We start from the raw sequence: 18,054 nt of genomic DNA on the forward strand, positions 1-18,054 counted from the left end.
CACCGAGATCTTGTGATTTAACACCTTTAGAATTTTTTCTTTAGAGCCACGTGAAAGATAAAGTCTATGCCAATGCTCCACAATCGATTCAAGATCTTAAAGATGTAATTCATGAAGTTATCGAGGACATACAGCCGCAAATGTGCGAATTGGTCATGGAAAATTTCATGAAAAGGATATGTTGCTGCAAGCGTAGCCGTGGCAGCCATTTGGCTGATATCGTTTTCCATTGTTAATGGCATGCCTTCTTCTTTACAATTAAATAAACATTCATTGATTTCTCTTAAAAAATACTTTTTTTTTTATATCAAAATGAAACCTTTTATTGAACAACCCTATATACATATGGCCTAAGCCATTAGGGATATATCACATACTACGAATGCCGATAAAAATATGTAAAATGGATTTTTAAAAAACTCATTGTATTTTTTAAATCAATATGGATATTGTGGAAAAACGTTTTCACACATAAATGTAAAAAATAAATTAAATGAAAATTCATTGCTAGAAAAACGCACTATGTTTGGCCTTGGCAGTTGTGACGTCAATATTCATGACAATGTTCTAAACAAATTCGAATGAGCAGGAACAAATAAACATGAACCGTGTCATTGTCACGACTCTTGACGTCACAACTGTCAAGGCCAAACATGTAGCGTTTTTCCAGCGACGCATTTAAAAAAGGTTATTTTTTAAATTCATGTATTAAAACATTTCTCCACAATATTCATATTGATTTTAAAAATACAATTAATTATTCTAAATCCATTTCATATATTTTTATCGGTAATCGTAGTATGTAATATTTCCCTATTCAAATAAGAACATGTGTTGGCCATCTAACAGCCACCATCAACCCCCCAGACTCTCTGCGACCGATTTCAATGCGAAAAGTAGTCAGTAACTTCTTTAACTTATGGCTCTTACAACATTTCCACGGTTCTAGCTTTATATTATACAACTTTTGTCCTATGTAGGAGTATTGTTTCTGTGCTAATAATAATTATTCTCATTGATTTACAACACCATTAATTAATTAATGGTGTTATTTATCAATGAGAGTTTATGTAAATAAATAATAATTTTCTGGATGGAATAATACCTATATTTTATCGGGATTAAAATAAGCTTGGTCTTCCAACTATCGCGATGAAAGAAAATGGTGATCCGTTAGATGTCTATGGCGAAGTAGCATCATTATTCTGTTCAAAATCCTACTACAAAACTAAAACGAAAAGCAAACCAAACTAACCATAGATCAAGCAAGTAAATTATAGGAATTTAAAGAATTAACTTCAAATAAATTCTTTTTGACTTCCCACCAACCCACCATACCCGCCTACTTATTTTTAAATAATGTTACTCATTTTTGAAATACGGTTAATTTTTTTCATTGTATTTTTTTTTGAATTCGGGATGAAATATAAGTATTCTGTTTTACTTCTCACCTATCCGACTATCCCTATGCAAAAAAATGTCAATCGGTTAATCCGTTGAAACGTGAAGGAAACACAAACAAACAAATAAACAAACACACTTTTGCATTTATAATATTATTATTATATTGATGGATAGATGAATTATTTTTACATTTTTTTTTTAATATTTGCGCTCATGATTTACCAAAATTCTTCAAATTTTGATGCCATTTACTACAACCCACTGCCTTACTGCCAACCTCGGCCTCCGCCGGCGCCCCGCGACGCTAACCGGCTCCGCCTAGGAGATGCTGCCCTTCCCCTCCCCAGCGGCGCCACACACGCGGCCCCCGTTCTGGCGAAGTTAGGCCAAATTGATTCCTACCTATCCAGTTTGTCGGACTCCTCGTTAAATCAGTACATCGAAACCCAGTAAGATTTATGCATAAAAACTTGGTTACATGCCCGTTTGATTCGACGAATCAATATCCACTTGTCAATAAGCCTCGGACACGAAACTTTATGACATTCCCTTTTAGGTTATAAAGTTCTGTGAAATTTATGGACCTTAGATCCGCTTATATCTTGAAAATTACACCGTCCCTGTATTTGTCAAAGGCTGCGTACTGTTGTAATTATGTCTGTGCAGTAGAGCCGTTGCATTACCAGGTGCCGTGGGTATGTAAAGATGTTGATGTAATTGCCTATTTATTTATAAACCCAGGAAAGATCATAGCTGTAATTTTTCATCTAGTCCCATATCTAAATGTGTACTTTTTATTGTAAGTGCATTCTCGCGACATATCGTATATACCCGTTCGGGTAACATTCAAAACATGCCTTTCTGTCAATAAACCTCTTTTGTGTAAAATTATATCTTCTGTTTCAATCCAGTAGACTAGTAAATCCATTTTTAAAAGATCTCCCAAATAAACAAACGAAATGCGCGGCCTTCGCGTAATCAGTAGGGGTCAGATTTTCAATCCAAATTATTAATATATCTTATTTTCTTTTTTAAAAACATTTACATTGAATGTTTTCTAATAAATACAATGTAAAAGAAGCAAGAATATTAAATTACTCATTGATTTAAGTTAGTAGATACACGCGCAATGCATAATGTTTTAGATAATTAAATTTACCGTACCAAAACAGATATTTGATAAATCCTTATGCGTGAATTAATAATGAAATTATATTAGTGAGTATAAGTGTTAGTGTCCGGGAGGGTGAAAACTACAGTTTCCGATGAAAAATTCAACTAGATTGTTGGACTTGGATTATTATATTTTCCATTACACTTTACATTAATAGATACATATCGGTTGTTCACCGGTTATTCTATATTCTATCACAATGATCCATTCCAGTTTGAGCTAACCAATTATGAAAAATCCCGTTATATTTTTTATGAAAACGTCAAGATGCCGCGTTCTACGCCAAATCAGGTGAATAAAAAAAGCTGATGTGCATAAATGTCAATCGTATTCTATCAATGGAAAATAGTCCTTTTTTAAAAAGGTAAATTTTTAAATAATATTAAAATGTTTAAGATATATTAAATAAAGTGAATAAAAGTCACGGAGAAATACGTTGTAATCGGCTGGTTTCTTGTTTTACTAGGAACGAGCTGGCCACGCTATATAGATATTTGTCTTTATTTTTTTAGTGAAATACAATCGCAGGTAATAATATTTTTCGTTATCCATATATACTATTAGAATAAAACATTTATATCAATAATATAATATATAATAGTTGGCTGTGCATAATCGCATATATGGACCATTCGCCATTGGATAGAAACCCCGGGTTGATATCCTAGGATGGTCAACATGAAACAACTGTTTAATAGGTCGTATCACACAGTAATATTTTATCATTTTTAAACTAGCACCTGAAGCGTGAATTCGATCGCCTTACTTTATAGTAAATAGTTGCGATAAGCTGCATTTATTTTATCTCACAATACTTTATGTTCCATTAAATGCGGATAATTTTGATAAAAAAATACGTTCGAAATCAGTAGTTTGTCACTGATTTTTAATTTCTAATGTATACGTAGAAAAGATGTATGAATACACACAAAAAAAATTGAGCGGTGTGGCGTTCTATTATCTCTGCCTACTCTTTTGTAGAATTATTATGATGGCAATATACTAAATTAGTTGTTAGAGCCTTTTGTTGAATAGTATATATTCGAAGGTATTATCAAAAATTGATATTTTTCTAAAACAAAAATGTAGGTATATAGTTGTTGCAAGCATAAACAATGGGGAAAAGGTAACGTTTACTGATTATTTGAAACTTACAGTTTTTTTTATTCAATTTATTTCCAGTCATTAAAATATTTTTTATTTCGCTATTACACTCTTGGCTAAATCTGTAAAACGGACCCTTACGTGCAGGTGTTCATTTCAAGTCTGTCTAGACGGATGGAAAATAAGAATGACCGACATAGTACCATGCACTGAGCTCGTGCCGGGCACGTGTAAAGAGGGCCGGTCTCGATGAATGGGGTTTAGTTCCATTCGCTTCCTACAGGGTTAAGGCACAGGAGAAATCACGACCGACGATTACCAGTCAGGGAACCTGCCCTGAGAAACTGCCTCATGCTCTGGGTAAAGGTTAAGGTGGCTGCCCTGTGCACCAAGACCAGTGTGTAAGATTTGCACGCTGGCACGCGGGTTTTAGTTCCTTTTCAAAGTGACTTCGAACAAATATTTTATTTGATTTATTTTATTTATTTCGAATACAAACAGATATACAGGTTAAATTAATACATATTTTTTTTAATATATAAAATGTATACATGTATTCACTAAATAATACTGTAATAAAGCGACGACGGCTTGAAGTTTAAACTATATAAATAATAAATATACTACATATTAAAATAAGATAAATATGGACAGAACAAGGAGATAGTGGAAAGGAAGAGAAGGAAATTGATAAGGAGTGGTAAAGGATGATTGAAGGAAAGTAAGAGTGGAAAATTGCATTTGATTTAATGATTAAATGAATTATGAATGAAGAGCATGAATCAAGCCTATTAATTCTCGACTATTATTTTTTTTGTTAAATGTTTCACATATACGAGGGATCGTAGAATGTTTCCGATGATTAGTTTTAATTTTACGAATATAGAAAATATCAGTCAGTCTATTTGGCCTAGACGGGACACGGTAAGCAAGTAGATTAATGAGTTCCGGGGAATCGAATTTATTATTTACAATTTTGTAAAGCAGGATCTGATCAAACATATCTCTTCTGTGTGCTAATGAATCAAGGTTATAAAATTTTAATGAAGCTAAATAATTTGGAAAATGCAAACGAAATTTGTATTCCAGTTTTTTCAGGATTTTTTTGAACACTCTCGATTCCAAGATAGCAGTGCAATATTCAAAATGGGAGCGTACGTATGTTATGTAAAGCAATATAAATGAAAAGTTTTTTAAAGATTTACACAGCCTATATAACATAATAATATTAACATTATATATATTAGTAATAGTAAAATTAACATTATATAACATAGTATTATCTAATATATAACATAGTAATATTTATTTAGCTTGATTTTTTTTGCACCACAACAGGCCAGGAGGCCCAATTACAGTGGTGAATTACATCACAAAACAACGTAGGCTTTAGAAAAATCACTTTGAATTTTTGTGTTCTCACCGGGAATCGAAACCGGAACCTTCCGTGAGTGAGTCAAGCGTCTTGACCACTACACCACGGAGGCCGCCAAATATTAAAGCTTTTGGAATACCAAAACGTTGGCTAGTTCGATTTATGAAAACTAACATGCTCTATGCTTTGGAGGTAATTTTACTGATGTGCGATTTTAAAAGTAGTTTACATTTCCAAAACAATATTAAAATCTTTGAGTCCGTGCTTTTTCATTAGTTAAATATTTCAAAGTTTGTAATAAAAATGAAAATTTTTTCTTTCCACTTTCTTTTAGGCGTAAATAACCGAGTTAGATGACGGAAAACGAGTTGTGATAGCGTCGGGTTCGAACCGCGGACCTCTTTCTCCGGAGACCGCGACACAGCCCACGGGACCACAACCCGTCTCTATCTCACCCGCTATATATTATACTTAACGTTTCTACCTCTCTATTGGAGCAAGGTGCTCGTGTATTTAGAGTTCGTGATATAATTTATATTACAGATTATTTTTGGTAATATTTATATAAACAATCGAAAATATGTATTTTATTGAAGAATCGATAAATATAGCATAACATGCTAACGTATGGAGTGGGTTTCATATGGAGGCTATATTGATAGTATGCATTAAGTCAAGTCTATATATATTTCAAATATTTTTTAATATACAATATGTTAGTGCAGGATGTTGATTTCAAATTTTATGCTATGCCTAGAATAAAGATTACTCTTTTAAAGCTTTAGAAAAAAAAATGAGGGAGAAATAATGCGTTGAAATAATAAAAAAGCTTTAAATGCGATCATCTCGGAACTTGTTTTAATGACTTAATGCATTTTGTCAGTAAAGCCTCTATAGGATTCTTCAGTTTGGCTCTAAATACATATTTGAAATACTTTGATATTATATCGAAAAAATGACAAAAAGTTATTTCGTATTTCGCAGCATAGACAAAAAATACATGTGAAAGACAATAATATATAGGTACCTGAACATATTATTATTTAATTTGTAAACTGTTTCATGTACCAATAAGTAAAACATCGTATGTTAAAAATGCTTTTTTTCGTAAGACTTTTTCAATGTACAATACAAAATTTAAAAATATAGATTACACAAACATCACTCTGTCAAATTTAAAATTTACACTAAAAATGTATTATGTAACTTAGTAGACATTATAATAATAAATGTATACATCTCCCCTCCCCTCCTTATCCTCTCTTCCTTGTCCTTATCCCGCCCAATTTATAGTAACTTAATGTTCTTAAAATAAATATTTAAAAAATACTTGATTATTGAGTACATGAAAATAACATTTTTATATGTATAAATTGTATGTATTTATTTGATATGTAATATTTCCTTTAATAACTTTGTATACTATGTGGAAATCTGTTATTAGTTCTGAGTTTATATACTATATCTGTTTGTTTACTAAAAATATGTGTGTAGAACTATTGATTTCCCAAATAAAATAAAATAAAATAAAAAATAATAACTTGCTGCATACAAGGGGAGCATTTTAAAAATCCAAATAGTATATTGTGTTCCAAGAAACAAATCACGAAGATATGATAATATAAATTATTTTTCGTACGATAAGAATCTTAACGACCCATCGTTAAAGCGCTCATTAAAAACTGCCATAAATCATACATGTCGATTTGTAGAAAAGACGATAAAGTGACCCTGTTTAATATAAATGAGATCTCTAGCCAGATCTTTCCGTTGTCTTTCGTCTTTCATTTATTTTTTTCGAGCCGCGACCAGCGAGCCCCTAACACGTATTGCTTATTTAGAAGTGAGGAAGTTCGGTGTTTTTTAAAAAATTATTATTATTTCTTGATACACTATTACCTACTGAGCCAAAATTAAAAAAAAAATATATATATATATCGTGTTATCAGCGCTACGATTCTTGAAATTTTTGTATTTCTGAAATAACTCCGTGTGTGACGTCAGAAGTCCTCTTCTGCTTATTCTCGATCAGTTCTGACTATTGGTCCATTCCCGGCAAGTAAACCGGAAATTTTCCATAACCCTCGGATTATTGGTGACGTCAAAATTAACCAGTGACGTCGTTTAAAGTAGTTCGTTTTTATCAAAATGTTTTTTTTTTTCGTACATTTTCAGGAAACTTTGCGATAAAATTAATGCTCCAATTTTACCGCGCGTAAGAAAACATTTACTGGATCCAATTTCCCGAGGGGCTGAAGTTCCTCATTAAAGCGTTGATGGCTTTTACGCAAGAAAGGGTAAATGTGAACATGAATTATTACTGATAAATATTTGGAAAACTATTGATACTTTTAACTTAACTCTGCCAAACTGTTTTTTTTTCAAATTGTAACTCAAATCTTATACTTTAAAAAAAAAAAAAAATTCTTGGTCAAATACATATTTTTTTCAGCCCTTTATCTACTGCTTTAAAAAAAGCGTATGTGAATAAAACTGTCAAAACAGCTACGAATTACTATAAATAAAAACAGTAACAACCAGTAATCGTACTTAACGGCGTTCCGCAAGGTTCATTCCTTGGCCCGATCCTCTTCATCATGTACATTAATAATCTCAAAACAGTAATAAAATCTCAATCGAGTATCTTTGCAGATGACACCAAACTGTTTGCAAACCCTCATCTATACTTTGGTCAACTACTCCAGGATGTGGACCACATCAATGAATGGACTAAAAATTGGCTAATCTCGCTAAACCCCGAAAAATGTACCGTACTTCACATAGGCAAAAACAACCAAAACCAACTCAAACCCGTAAAGCATAAAAAAAATCTCGGCATAATCATATCAATGGATTTAAAATAGAAACCTCGCATCACATTCGGCATTCCAAAATATTACTCCAGGGGTATTTCTTAAAATATTCAATACCTATGTAAAATCTTTATTGTAATATGGATATCAAGTATAGAGTATGGAGTCCCTACTTTACTAAGAACATCGAGCTATTAGAAAAAGTCCAAAGGTGTGCTACAAAAATCCCCAAATTATTCAAAAGGATGCTCTACCACGTTAAATTAAAAGCACCAGGACTTACATCATTTGAAGAACGACGGAAAAGAAGGGATTTTATTGTTACTTAAAAGATGCTCAATAATTACTATGACTGCCCCCTGCATGAGATGTATCAATCAAATCCTAACATAAATTTACGGGGTCATAACTGGAAGCTCTATCGTCCCTAATTCCACCGCAATCCCAAGAAAAACTTCCTTTCTAGCAGGGTAGTTTTTAGACTGGAATAAATTACTAAGTCTAGTTGTCTATTCCATTTTGGTCGACCAGTTCAAAAACCATTTGGATACTTTTTTGAAAAAAGAAGAACGCAGACAAAAAGCAGTAGGGAACAAGTTAACAAACACTCTTCTAGTGGAACGGAAGGCCTGTTGACTATTGTCAACAGGCCGGCTTCTCCAGAAGAGTTTTTAGTGATTTCCTCTCCATATGAGCAAATGCTGAGAAGTATCCGATTGCTCCACATTAAAATATCCCTCCTGATCCCAACAGTTTAGCTAAAATAAAATAATGGCAGAAAAATCATATTTTTGAAATATAAACCTTGTACATTATAAGCAAGGTAAAAAATAATGCAACTCCCATATATTTGATTTTTTTTAAAGCAGTACCTACACGAGAAATAGGCACATCAGCAAAGGCTGCCTGCCTATAACAATTAATAATAATAATAACGTAAAAGTACATTTATTTTATCAACAAGACATATATAATTTTTGTATTAATATAATATTTTAGATCTTATCGAAGGAGTCACCTTCAGCTGGTGTAACATAAAATCTTCAATCAATAATTATATTTGATTGTAGGCTTTCATCAAGCTGATGACTTGATCGTATAGTAGAAACCTTACATCGATCGCCCACAAGAAATCCAGGTGGTTGAATTCGTCATGGGGTACCCTGAATTTTCCCATTGGGTTACCTAATTCTTGGTACAGCTGGTCTACATCGACAGGATCTACTAACCAGTCGTTATCAGAGTAGTGAAGAAATACGGGAGCCGTGACTTCAGTAAGGTTAAAGTCGGGGGGAGTTGGTTTTCCGTATTCGACCATGTTTCTAATTGTGCCGAAGTCAAATTTGCGGAACTTGGCTGACATGTATTCTTGTCCATAGTGCACTAGCTGTTTACTGGATGCTCCTGCAGGAGTATGGCCCAAGATAATAGGCAGCATCGTCTAAGACAGAAAAAACGTGACTAACATCAAAAAATAAAAAATAAATAAATTTAAAGACATTTCGATGAAAACTTACCGTGTTTAAAAGATTAGGACTGTATCCGCACAGGAGGAACAGAATGTTAGTGCACACGGGTTGGAAAACGGAATTATTTTCACAGAGCAGTTGGCCAGCAATCGTCATCAGTTCGTTGTTTGGCAAGAACTCGTTTATTCCAATGAGAGATGTTAAAGCCTGAAAAACGGCAGATTGAAATTAATTTACTCGTAAATAAAATGTTTAAATTACATTTAATAAGTGTTTCTTTAAATGTAATTTATTTATATGTATGTACATATTTTATTTCACAAGCACGTATGAGAGCGAAATACTAAATGTAGGTTGGTAATTGAACGACTGTCCGAATACATTTGTGTAGATATGAATTGATCTCTATTGTATATAAGTTTAATTGTTTAAAGGTATCGAAGACTATTGTATTTAACACGCACCTATATTATTAAAATCAATGAAAAAGCTTATCTAATTCGGCAACCATTACTCTCCTCTACACACTTAGATGTTTGGAATTTTTAGTTTTTTAATTACGATTCTAAATATTATGATACTTCTACTTGTTCTAGATCATGGGTCTGTTTTTGAAATTGAACGGGAGCCGTCTTCTTGGGAATTGGATCACCGGCTATCTTTCCATCTTTTGTGGCGGTCTTCCTGTTAGGCGATGTCCTATGGGTATTTTAAGGGCAACCACATGATGAATTCTTGTACTATATGTTTTATCCACGTGGTCTCTCCAATACCGTCTCTTCCTGCCCCATTTTATGATTTCTTCTATCTGACAGGACGTTATTTTTACATATTTTTTAACCCTGTCCCCTAGAATCCTCCCTGCTATGGTGCGCAGTACTCTCAACTCAGACGTACGAAGAAGGCTTTAAAAAGTTTCTATTCCATATGTTTATTCTCTCATATTGTGTCTTTCAAGCAGCAGGAGATTGCTGCTGTTAATTAATCAACCTATTTCATATTTTAAGCAAAATTATTGAATAATAAAAAATAAAAATAACAATAAACAATAATAACTTCTGTTGGTTACAATGTATAAAATTAGCATATAGCGGTCGATCAGGCGACAATATCAGTGAAGAAGTCATTTTAAATTAGACCATCTATTCTAGTGCTCCACTTCCCAAGGGGACGGCTTTCGTTCAAGTTCAAGAACAGAGCAGTTACTAAAATAATTGCAAAATTAAAAAAGTATAAACGATTCCAAAGTTATGAAATAACATACATCTAATGTGTTGACCATGGGAGCCAACTTTTGGACTAAAGGACTTTTCAAGTTCGACATGTAAGCGGCTGGACCAAGGGCTTGCATCGTCTTAATTTTATCATTATATTCTTTTCTCGTAGAGCCCATTACGAAAAATGCCGTGGTTCCTTGTGAGTGGCCAACATAGTGCAGCTGGGTGCTTTCAGTTTGGTCCAACACGTAGTCAATCATGGCTGGAAGGTCATAGTAACCGATTTCATTCCAGCTAAACTTCCAGAAAGTCGCGTTTTGGTCAGGATCAAGAGTGATGTGCTTCCGGGAGTAAAAATTCCCGCGGGCGTTTCCCATCCAGACATCAAAACCTTGGTCAGCCAAGATGTATCCTGGAAAAATAAACGAATTCATGTTCATTACGAGCAGGTTCCCCTCCAGTGATCATTTCACTTTAATTTATACAAACTGGAAATGTTTACCTAAACCAGTACGAGTTCCCATGTTAATCCAATCGGCAGAAGAGCTGAGAAGTCCATGCATGAGGAAGGCTACAGGTCTTCCCTTCTCTGGATGCTGTCCCTTCCCGTAAGGGATCCTGTGCATAGTGAGGATGTATCCATCTTCAGTCGTCACATTGTGTACTTCCGCCGGATACCCATATTTCAACAATAGACCTTCCTGATAATAATACATTGTTACTAAATTATGACTTAAATATGAAATATTTGTAAACTAAATTTGATTGATTTATGACATAAAATAATTAATTTGATGACTTGAGAAGTCTACACTTCGTTGACTCTTAGCTCAAAAACATGTTCAATTTCAATTATGCACATGCGTTTACCTGTTGCTAACGGAGATAAATAACCTCTATTATATTTTTTAGAAAACCTAAACTAACATATTTTTCATAATAAAATACAGAAGAAGAAGAAACGAGAAAGGAATCTCCCTTTCCCTCGCAAGAGAAAATATTATTTTATAAGAAAACTTAGACCCTTGTGAAGATTCACATGATCGATTGAGAATATTCACAACATAAGCTTTGAATCAAGGGCTTCGAGAGTATCAGAATTAAATGTAAACACCACGTGATAAAGGTATATAAATAATATTATAAAAAACAATGACTACGCAAATGCCATCTTATAATATCGGATAAAAACATGATAAAATTAACATAATAAAATATCATAATTAGTAGTGGAAGATAACAGTAATATTGTGTAAAATAAATATTAGTTTCGAGAAACCTAATTAGGTTATGTGATAGATATTTAAAATAATGTTATCCGCAAATAGAAAAGGCGAAAGCGACCCGCAGACAGTCAAAATGTTTTTACTTTTGTTTATATCAGCAGAAAGGAAAAAACGCGTATTAAAATAGTGTTCTCCGGCAAATAATATTATTATGTTGTGTCGTGGGACTTACGGTGTCTAACTTTGCATCTTCCTCAATGCTTATGTTGATGCGGTCAATATGTGCGTTCGCCAAATATTCCTCCCCATGAGGGGACTTTCCTCCGCAAACTACGCTAACCAAAGTTATTAACACGAACAACTTTAATACCATGTTGTGGTAGTTTGTTAATCTCCCGTCAATGCGAATATTTTCGATAATAAATCCTTTTATACCTGATGAGCGATGCTGTCACCAATCAATCTTTTTAAGATTGAAATAATTATCTTAATAATAAAAATGGAAATATGATAGTGAATTTATTTTTATGGTCGAGTCGCGTAGGTTCATTTAATCGTATCTGAAATCTCAACACTATTAATTCGAAAGTTACTTTTGCTCTACATTGTAATGTCTTATTTTACACATCCACTCCTAAGGGAGCATGTGGACATGTAGCTCACCTCGTTCCAGGAAGGCGGGAGCCCGCAGGTATGAAGAAGAGGTAACTTGAGTCAAAGCTCTCAGGGCTGGTATTCCGAGCGCAATCATAGCGCAGTAAAGTGCAATTTTACGTACTTAATACGCGTTATAGCGCGCTATAAATGCGTTCGGAATACCAGCCCAGGATGCATCCGCAGCATGTGACCATGCCAACGTCTTGAGGAGGGTGCTGCGGCAGTGGAGAACCTGGCTTGACTTATACACGTCCATTGTTAAGAGCAGAGACCGGTGTGTTGGTTGTAAACGTTTGGAAAAGTCTTAGCCACGACCACAGTGGAAATGCTTGCTTGAAATGAATGCTTCACAAAAATCGCACTTTTCCCTCTTTCCAATCGGAACAATCGTTCCAAGAAGCTAAATTTTTAGAAGACAAATATTTTGTTTCCAATGTTGAAAATATATATTTAAGATCCAAAATTTATTTACTAGTAATTCAAATAGATCAAGTCAAAGAAGGAATCGTGTGTTAGAAATACCACATTGTAAAACGAGGCTGGCACAAAGACATGCATAGTTTATAGGCCCAAATTTTTTTATTCTTTTTTTACTGATAATATTTCATTGATCTCAATCTTTCAAAGTTTTCCTTCTTTTAAAATACACGCACTATCCTGAATTTAAACTTAAAATATGAACTCTTTTTTTCTATTGAATATTTTGTTGCCCTTTAATAAAAAGGAATATTTTAATGTTTTTTTTTATATTTTCTATTTACTTTTTTTAATTACTATAAAAATAAAAATAAATACCTTATAATCTTTTACAGAATATTTTTTGTTCTCTTTCTGAGATTTTTTATCACACAAAAATATTATAACTGTCTATTTATTATAGGAGCAAAAATTCATAAACATTTCTTGTATACCCACGAACAGGCCATGCTTTTGTGGGATTTTTTACTATGAATATGTAACTATTTTTACTATGAATATGTATTTCATTGCTATGAAATTATCCTTTGTTTTTTTTGATATTCTGTTTTACGTTTTATGTATATTGTGAAAAAAAACAAAAACAAATAAATTAAAAAATTATTCACTAACGTATACAGTGTCAAGCGTCTCGCTAATTATTTATATCTCAAATTGTAAATGTTTGATTCTAAGTTTCATTTTATTACAATAGGGACAATCATTAGTTTTGCGGCCTGGCGGGAAATATCTTTTTGATCATTTTGCCAGGCTGCTGAAAAGGTTGGCCACGTCTGATCTATATAATACATAGATACTCGTCGTGACGCAGTTGGTTAGACGGTCGACTGTGAAACTGGCGTCGCGGTTTCGACTCCCGATAGTTGCAAGAAAAAAACTGTGAAAGATTTTTTTCTAAATTGGTCTGCGCGTTGGGGTATATTTTTCATAACTTTCTTCTGTATCCTATATTTTCCACCTGCTGATATTAGCTTAGCTGATCACCTTTTTTTTAAACTGCCGACCGCTATAAACTTTGACATTTTTGTAGAGAGCATTTTCCGTCTTACTGTTTTTTTTATAAAGTTATTTCCTTTTTTACTATCATACTTAACGCCCGTACAATAGATGTACAGTAGCCGGCATTAAATAAAGTACATCGGGCTTAAGAAAGAGATTGCCGGTATAATCGCTAAACTGCGGCTTTGTAGAGCGTCGTCTCTGTCCCGGGAGTTCGGTATCTGTATGTATGACAAAGACGACGCTCTACAAAGCCGGTAGTCTTATTCTTAATCCCGATGTATTTTATTTACTGCCGGGTAGGTACTGTATAATATATTGGTAGTCATGTTTTATATTTATTGTTCACGTTTTGTTTCGTCATTCATTTCTCAAAAATTTGACCAAGTCTGCAATTTTTATTTGTAAGAAATTAATCCTAGCTTAATTAAGCTAATAAGAAAATGCAGAATTAGGATAATATTTTATAGTTCGAAATACAAAGGATTACTTTCCTCAATCAGAGAACATCCGAAGAAACTTTGTTTTCTATTGAAACATTCTATTGAACATTTTTGTCAAGCAATGCAAACAATTCATCAATATGTTTCTTTTTTGGTTGATACCGTGTGTGTTGGATTTGTTCTGACGTTTTGGCTACCATTGCAGGCAGCGTTGCCAGACCCGATCAAGCGAAAAAAGGTAGATTCAGAAAAATAAATCGGTAGATTTCGGTAGATTCGGGTGAGGGGGTAGGAGGGGAGGAGGGGGGTAAAAATAAATTTGACAGTTGTTCGAAATTAAAGCGCCGTTTTGCCTAAGGCCGTTGCTTTAAATAGTTGAAAACGCTTGATAAATGAACAATTGAAAACCAAAAGGACTGCAATAAGTGAATCACCAAAATATAGTCATTTATAATGTCTTCTTTTTCTCACAAAAAAATGTAAATTACAATATTTCATTTCAATACTCAAATATTCATTTAAGAAACGGAATATTTGATTAAAATTCAAAATATTATTTTATTGAATGAATGATACAATTTTATCAAAATATATAGTATTTTTATTGTCTAACAAAGAAAAAATTAACGTTTTAAAGTTCTTTGAGTGCAACTTAATAAAAACTCCTAACTGCTGAAGTACTGAACAAATTATTGAAACAATGATCAACTAAATTCAAATAGATATTTAACTGAAGATAAAACCATTTATTTTCAATACGAAAAGTGATCCCTCTACATTTCACTTCATAAAATAGACGTATATACATTTTTCAATAATGTCATGAAATTCTATGCCATGATTTATTTTACCATATTATATTCAACAATATTAGCCAATTCCATAATTAATATATCAGTAATTGTATACTTATGTACGATAGATAAGCAGTTTTTTAAATAAGCAACTGATGGCAATCGAAGTGAGCAAACAAGCAATAAATTACTATAATATGAATTCGTTTTATTTGCATTGAAATTTTGTTCTGTGGAAAAAACAAGGAAATGTATAAAAATCGGTAGAATTTCAATCGAATTCGGTAGGTTGCTCCCAAAATCGGAAGATCTACCGAAAAATCGGTAGATATGGCAACGTTGATTGCAGGGTAAACGGTGTGTTTTGTAGAAAAAAGTATGTGTTATGTCTACTATTTATTTGTACCGTGTCGCAGTCGGCAGTAGGCATATTTCTATCTTCTTTCTAATCTTCGCACCTATTCAACCAATTATTTTTTTCCCGTTATGTATTTTTGTGGTACAATGCATTATTTTTTACCCCTTTATTTATTTTAAAGAAAAAAAACAGTCAACAATGATTTAATAACATAATAAAGATAAGGTTAAAGACAGACCAGCGAAGTTTCTGAATAAAAATCATGCATATTTTTTTTTTTATATATATTTTTTATATTTATAAATCGTAAAACACAAAGCATTTTACAAGTATAATACATCGAATTACATTCCCAGGAGTTATAACAACTCAATTCGGCACATAAATAATATTATCATTTTTAATTAAAAAAAACACACATTGAGAACAATAAATTATGGTACAACAAAAAGGTGTTTTTGTATGTATTTGTGTGGAAGTAAGTGTTCAGGTGTGTGTTAACGTGAGCATCATTAAATAGCAAGTGGGAGCGTATCACAACCAGAAAGAATGAGTCTTAATTTATGTTTTAATAAATTAAGGGGCATGTTAAATATGTCAAGAGATTAAAAAAAAATATTCATAGTTTTTTAGGCAATTAATTTATACTTATTGAAAAAATATATTTGTTGTTTGACGGTTAATCATCATAAATAAAAACAATAATAACGAATATAAAAGCACTTTTAATTTGATCAAAAAGACATGTATAATGTTTGTATTAATATAATACTTTAGATCTTATCGAAAGAGTCGCCATCTGCTCGTGTAACATAAAATGTTCACTCAACAATTACATTTGACTGTAGGCTTTCATCAAGCTTATGACTTGATTATAAAGTAGAGACCTTACATCAATCGCCCACAAGAAATCCAGGTGGTTAAATTCGTCATGGGGTACCCTGAATTTTCCCATTGGGTTACCTAATTCTTGGTACAGCTGGTCTACATCGATAGGGTCCGCCATCCAGTCATTATCGGAGTAGTGAAGAAATACAGGAGCCGTGACTTCAGTGAGGTTATAGTCTGGAGGAGTTGATTTTCCGTATTCGATCATGTTTCTAATTGTGCCGAAGTCATATTTGCGGAACTTGGCTGACATGTATTCTTGTCCATAATGCACTAGCTGTTTACTGGATGCTCCTGCGGGAGTATGACCCATGACGACAGGCAGCATCGTCTAAAACAGAAAAAAAACGTCGCTTAAACATTAGTAGTTAAAATTATGACATTTAAAGATATTTTTATGAGAACATACCGCATTCAAAAGATTAGGACTGTATCCGCACAGAAGGAACAGAATGTTAGTGCACACTGGTTGGAAAACTGAATTATTTTCACAGAGCAGTTGGCCGGCAATCGTCATCAGTTCGTTGTTTGGCAAGAACTCGTTTATTCCGATGAGAGATGTTAAAACCTGAAAAATGACAGATCTCAATTTATTTACTCGTAAATGAAATACTGAAAAATTTACAAATATTTATGTATTATGTAGTGCCTAAATGTAAAGCTTTTCAATCACAATTCTTAAGTTGTGAAAACAAGCGCGTATGCGACCAAAATACCGAGTGTAGTTCGATTTATATGTATGTTTATTAGTTTACTATCGTAAGTATAAGTTTCATTTGTGTATGTCCGTCTACTTTTTCCACTGTTAAATTATTAAAAAAATTAAAGGTTTTAGATATAAATTGCTATATAAAAAGAATTGTTTGCTTCAAATACATAAAGATAAAATAAATAGTAGTATTTCTAGGTCTCAAAACGTAAGTACGCGACCTAGAGCAGGTGGTAATATCTTAATTCCTAAATTAAAAACAACTACTGCACAACATCATTATACTTACAGAGGAATATTTTTCTTTAATGAAATTAACAAAGATGATAAAAAGTACAGTCAGCGATACAATATATTTCAGAAAGAAGTGAAAAGTTACATCTATAATTCTTCTTTATGTAACACCGATGAAAAACATCGTTTATATATTTTTTGTAATTTATAAATGTTATCCTAAAAATATTATTAATTAAAATAAAATAAACTATTGTAAGACGTCACACCCCATTATGTACCCAAGAACTGTTTATTTATTTTACGTAATGGGAAACGTTAATGTAAATATATGTATTTGATTGATGTAAAGAATTGTATTTACTTGTAATATTGTATTTTAATTTGTTATTAATAAAAATTTTATTTTTTTAAATCAACTGATAAGTCTTGACAATACTTGTATACACTAGTGCAGTGTTTCTTAACCGTATTGAAAGAATCGCCCCCTTTACCACAGAAAAATTATCCAACGCCCCCCCCACAATGGCGGCGCGTCGAACAAAAAGCTTTTATATAAAAAATAAGCCCCTTGTCCAAAATACAATTTGTTGTCGATATATCGATGAAAACACAGTCGATGTCGTGTGCAATGCGTCACAATAGGCCCGACGCCTGATTTGGGTTTTGTAAATTCGGAACCAACTATCTGTGAGCATGTACTCGTTCCTCCA

At 32.9% G+C, this 18,054-nt stretch overlaps 1 protein-coding gene and 1 pseudogene across 2 annotated transcripts; both read right to left on the bottom strand.

Annotated features, from left to right (window-relative positions):
• Nucleotides 1-8,807: 8,807 nt before the first annotated feature.
• Nucleotides 8,808-12,225, bottom strand: LOC148272103 (lipase 3-like). Its single transcript, XM_088240523.1, has 5 exons — nt 12,015-12,225; nt 11,059-11,257; nt 10,604-10,968; nt 9,388-9,546; nt 8,808-9,311 (listed from the first exon to the last, which is right to left on the bottom strand). The coding sequence occupies exons 1-5, from the start codon at nt 12,153-12,155 to the stop codon at nt 8,925-8,927; spliced, it is 1,251 nt and encodes a 416-aa protein (XP_088096649.1). The 5' UTR covers nt 12,156-12,225; the 3' UTR covers nt 8,808-8,924.
• A 4,117-nt stretch (nt 12,226-16,342) lies between these two features.
• On the bottom strand, nt 16,343-16,966 carry LOC148272104 (lipase 3 pseudogene; annotated as a pseudogene). The gene is made up of 2 exons (XR_015824929.1): nt 16,808-16,966; nt 16,343-16,729 (listed from the first exon to the last, which is right to left on the bottom strand). The product of XR_015824929.1 is annotated as a lipase 3 pseudogene (transcript).
• Nucleotides 16,967-18,054: the final 1,088 nt, after the last annotated feature.

Source organism: Micrasema longulum, unplaced genomic scaffold (assembly GCF_059751315.1).
Source record: "Micrasema longulum isolate JH-2025_06_02 unplaced genomic scaffold, ASM5975131v1 h1tg002484l, whole genome shotgun sequence".
NCBI classification, from domain to species: domain Eukaryota; kingdom Metazoa; phylum Arthropoda; class Insecta; order Trichoptera; family Brachycentridae; genus Micrasema; species Micrasema longulum.

Coding starts and splice junctions, on each gene's coding strand:
- LOC148272103 (XM_088240523.1), bottom strand. CDS start 12,155: ATGGTATTAAAGTTGTTCGTGTTAATAACTTTGGTTAGCGTAGTTTGC. Junction 11,258..12,014: donor AAGATGCAAAGTTAGACACC/GTAAGTCCCACG, acceptor TATTATTATCAG/GAAGGTCTATTGTTGAAATA. Junction 10,969..11,058: donor GGGAACTCGTACTGGTTTAG/GTAAACATTTCC, acceptor TTATTTTTCCAG/GATACATCTTGGCTGACCAA.